Source organism: Plectropomus leopardus, chromosome 14 (assembly GCF_026936395.1).
Source record: "Plectropomus leopardus strain MGB_pleo_1.0 chromosome 14, ASM2693639v1, whole genome shotgun sequence".
Classification (NCBI taxonomy): Eukaryota; Metazoa; Chordata; class Actinopteri; order Perciformes; family Serranidae; genus Plectropomus; species Plectropomus leopardus.
In genome coordinates, this window is record NC_142189.1 from 2,900,177 (window position 1) to 2,905,000 (window position 4,824).

At 39.7% G+C, this 4,824-nt stretch overlaps 1 protein-coding gene across 1 annotated transcript in view; it reads left to right on the plus strand.

The window, feature by feature from the left end:
• Nucleotides 1-3,763: 3,763 nt before the first annotated feature.
• The window catches only part of ap5s1 (adaptor related protein complex 5 subunit sigma 1), a 7,126-nt gene continuing 6,065 nt past the window's right edge, over nucleotides 3,764-4,824 (plus strand). The window contains exon 1 of the mRNA XM_042500301.2: nucleotides 3,764-4,039. Coding sequence (XP_042356235.1) covers nucleotides 3,858-4,039 — 182 coding nt within the window. The 5' untranslated portion in view covers nucleotides 3,764-3,857. The remainder of the gene's footprint in view (nucleotides 4,040-4,824) is intronic.

A 4,824-nucleotide genomic window follows, 5' to 3' on the forward strand; every position in this document is an offset into this window, starting at 1 on the left:
GACACCCTTTAGGATTTTAGAACTTTTCTAGGAATTTTAAACATTTCTTGGATCGTAGGATTTTCTCTTTTTTGACATTTATAAGACATTTCAAGGATTTTAAAACATTTCTAGGATTTTTTTAAGGGTTTTAGAATATTTCCACGAAATTTCCAGGATTTTAGGATGTTTCTAAGATTTTATAACATTTCAAGGATGTTTTTTTTTTTTTTAGGATCTTAGAATATTTCTAGGAAATTTTCAGGATTTTATAATGTTTCTAAGATTTTATAACATTTTTTATTTTGATGTTTTATGTACTATGGCACCTTATATATACTAAATGTACAAAAACAATTCCCAGTGTGAATCCCTGTTTTTATTTTGAATTAGAAAATGTTTGGGGGGCACTTAGCACCCTATCAAGGCCTGGATTTGGCCCACGGGCCATAAGTTGAATATCACTGGACCAGTTCTCCCTCTAAGGTTGAAAATACAAATCCATCTGTGTATTTGTCATGAAGCAGCAACACTGAGTTGACTTCTCACCACCCTAAAAACGACCCCACCCCTCCTATCACGTCTTTACCCCGCCTGTCCTGTTTGATACCCCGCCTCAGGGTCCTGCAGGCCGCTGGGTGTCACCTTCAAACCTCTGTTTCCTCCGACCTGCTGACACTGACAGCAAACTGAACGTCGGCCCGTAAAACAAGGTCTCAACAACCTGCTGAGGGCGGAGAAACACCCTGCAAACACGCGGCGGTTTCAGAGGACGGGTGGGGGAGGTTTTCTAAAGTCCACCTCAGTTTAGCATTTTTCTGCTCCTGCACGTGTTTCTGCACATGCTCTGCAGGCGGAGATGATTTTTGCAGCAGGTCGGGATGTTTTCAGCAGACAAAAAGATATTTTAGTTGTTTTCTTTAGCTTCCTTTATTTCAAACTGGCGGGCGTCGCTGTTATTGGTCCCGCTCTTCCTCCTCTGCAGCCACATCCTGTTGTTTTTCATATTCAGCTGGTTTGTTTCGTGGGTGGGAAATGTGACTCATAACGAAAACCCTGAAACATGCTCAGACTTTTCTTGTGGTCTGATTGAAATAAGTGACAGCTTTTTGAAAACATCTTTGTTGAAGATGTGATCCTCTACGTTCAGCTGCTGCAGAGAAAATCTGATCACAGTTTCACTTTGAGATGTCACAGATTTCGGCTGATAATTCCCGCAGTGATCCGCGCAGCCGCTCCTTCACTGTGGGAGAGTGAAGCGTGCAGAGCGCTCTGGCTGATTATTACACAGCGCAGGTGTGGCAGAAATACTTGTCCTCCACACCTTTTCAGGTGAAAAGCTCCATATTTAACTGAACTAGAAACGCACTAAATTCACACTAAAGTGTGTGAGTGTGAATCAAACAGCACTCAGTATAAAGTAGATAAGACTGGCTTAACCACAGACCACTGTGCTGAAAAAATTTAATGTTTTTTTTTTCAAAATGACAGGAGGCCGGTCGCAGCAGCCCCACATTTCTAGGATTTTAGGACATTTCTAGGAATTAAGGACTTTTTTTGATTTTACGACATTTAAGGATGTTTCTTGGATTATTTAAAGATGTTTATAGGATTTTAGGAAGTTTCTGGGAGTTTAGAATATTTCTAATAAAGGATGTTCCTACGATTTTAGACCATTTCAAGGATTTTAAACATCTCTAGTATTTAGGACATTTCTAGCATCTGAGGACATTTCGAGGATTTTTGGATGTTTCTAGGATTTTAGGACATTTCTTGGATTTCAGGACAATTTTAGGAATTTAGGCCTTTTTTGGATTTTAGGATATTTAATGATGTTTCTAGGATTTCAGGACATTTCTAGGAATTTAGGATGTTTCTTGGTTTTTAGGATGTTTCTAGGATTTTCAACAGTTCTAAGATTTTAGAATGTTTTGGGGATTTTAGGATTTTTTTTTTAGGATTTTAGGACATTTCTGGGAATTTTGGATATTTCTAGGATTTAGGGACATTAGGGGCCTCTGTCTGGCACTAAGCTCTATTTTGATGCTGTTTTATGCTTTATGGCCCCTTATTTAAACTAAAAGTAAAAAACTGTTTGCGGTGTGAATCTCTTTATTTTTATTGTGAATTAGAAGATATTTGGTGGGATACCCAGCACCCTGTCAGGGGCCAGATTTGACTCGTGGGCTGTAATTTGAATATCACTTCTCTAGAGGCATAATGAGATCAAAACCTCCAAACTGAGTCCCAGATTCAGTCTTGCCTTGAATGATTTCCTGGAGAGCAATTAGAGCTTCTCCAGGACTAATGAGGGCTTAAATCGAACCTCCGAGGAGCCGCTTTAACTTGAAATTCATGTTGTTTATCCTCAAAGTTTTCAATTAAGCAGCAAAATACTCCACCTCCCCATGTACCGGACAGATTTGCATAACATTTGCTGCAATTTCATGCTTCCCTCCCAGGTCCTGACTTTTCCACTAGTGCCACAAGTGGTCTAACTTTTGGTTTTTGGGTGAAATATCTCAACATGTAAAGACTGGATTAGTCTCAGCTCAAGTTGTGGATAGACTGACGCGACTGAAACACACGAGACATCAAACCGTATGCACTCATCTGTTGCGCCTCTCTGTCACAGCCGTACAACTGACACAAGCTCAGCAGAAAGTCGAAAATGGAAGTTTTTAATCCTAAAAAAAAGCCGAATGTCTCCTCCTCAGGTCTTGTTGCAGAGCGACAGCAGCAGGTCTGAGGGTGACGGGGTTAACAGGACGCTGCAGCGAGTGTTTGCAAAGCTCAGTGAATGTTTTCTCTCTTCCTTTCTCCTCCACCACTTCTTCACACACACACACACACACACACACTCACACACACACACACACACACACACTGAGAGTAAAGGAGCGTGACCAGCAGCAGCTGTTGGATTAACAGCTGCCTCTGTTTGTCTGCTGAGACCCTGAAACACTCGCTGACCTCTGAAGTCGACCTCTCAGCTGCCTCTCGGTCCTCTTTTCATCCAGCGTCCACAACGAAACACGAACATGTCTCATCCTTAACAGTTCGGGTATTTCGGTTCTTTGTGATTAAATGGAAGTTGATCTAATTAGATCAATTCAATATTTTAGTTTTTTTCTCAGCAAAAAAAATCACCAATGAAGCGAAATGTAAAATTCACTGATTAAAAACAATCTTTTAAAATATTTCGGGGTGTTCGGGGTCATAAAAAAAGGAAACTTAAAGACTTTTCGAAAAGCTTACTGGCATTTTATTTTACTATTTTCTAGCATCTTAAACTGAAAAAAATATCCATTAATCAAGCACATTGTTGCAGCCGTAAAATCATATCTGCACCTTCCAAACATCTGACTGATAAATGTCAATTTTTTTCATTATAAAATATATATGTATTTAGTGAAGCAAGGGAAAATCATCATCCACATAAGCAAACAAAAATGGGTAAAATAATAGTCAAAAATCTGTAATAATAATATCTTGCACAGTCAGTTAAATTTGGAAAAATGTGGCGCTCATGGTTATGTATGACTGCATGTGTGTGCAGAGGAAAAAATAATGAAAAAATACAATAAAATGAAATAAAATAACATTTTTGCAACTGGTGTTTTTGCTGTCCGTATTATAATGATTTAAATGATTGGTATTTATAACAATAATGACAGTTTTAAAAAATGACTGTTGTTTCATATATATGTATATTATATTATATAGTGTGAGCGCCATCTGCTGGTTTAAACGCCGCACTGCGACAGTCAGCTGATCGGCGGTCAGCTGATCGGTCAGCTGACTAACGCGGAAGCAGCGTCCTGAATCCTGCTGATGAGAAATCAGCTTTTACCCGCTTTTCCTCCGCACGTGTCGTCATGGTCCGGTGCTTTCTGATCCACACCGTGTGTCCGGTCAGTGCTCTCGGTCCCGGGGAGAGCCGGGTCCTCTACTCCCGGGTCTTCGGTCCAGATGAGGGCATGCTGAGCGTCCAGGACCGAGAGCTGAACCCGGAGGAGAGGAGAGTCCTGCAGAGGGAGAGGACGGCGGCGGTGGCCAGGTGAGCAGGACGTTTATTAAAAACATCAAATCTGGAGGTCAAAGGTGAAGTCTGTGACAAACTGTTTCTGTGTAGATCCACATTCAGATTAACCCTTTAAAACAGGCATGTCAAACTGGTCCACAGGGGGGCCGGTGTGGCTGCAGGTTTTGTTTCCAACCAAGTAGCAGCACACCAGACTTGACTCATTTAATCAACTGATCTCCGTCTTCAGACAGTTGATTGGTCAAATTGTGTGCTCTTGGTTGGTTGGCACAAAAACCTGCAGCCACACCGGCCCCCCTGTGGACCGGTTTGACATGCCTGCTTTAAAACCTAAAGAAAACTGGCTTTTAAAAACATGCAAAAACACGTTAAAAAGGCAAAAAGCAACTTCAGAAAAAAAAAAAATTAGCTAGAAATTAGCAAAAAGAAACAGAAAAATCAAGAAAATAAAGTGATTTAAAAAACATAAAAAATGACTTTAATACGGTGCTAATAAATTTAAAAACAAATCCATCCCTGTAACATAATTTCAGATAAATAATTATAAGAACAGTAAATATAGTTTTCTGTTTTTTTAAATGAAATCTAATAATAATTAATAATAATCTAATAATTTCTCCCACAGTTTATTTTTTTAAAATTAATTTTCTCATCACCTTTCAGTCTTTTGGCTTGGAAGAAGGTATCAGGTATTTTCAAGTCAAAAGGCTCAAGTCCAATGAAGTCTCGAGTCATTTGCATTAAAGTCCGAGTCAAGTCTTTTATTTCAGTTTTGTGCGTCTCTGAGCCGGAGACGTGTG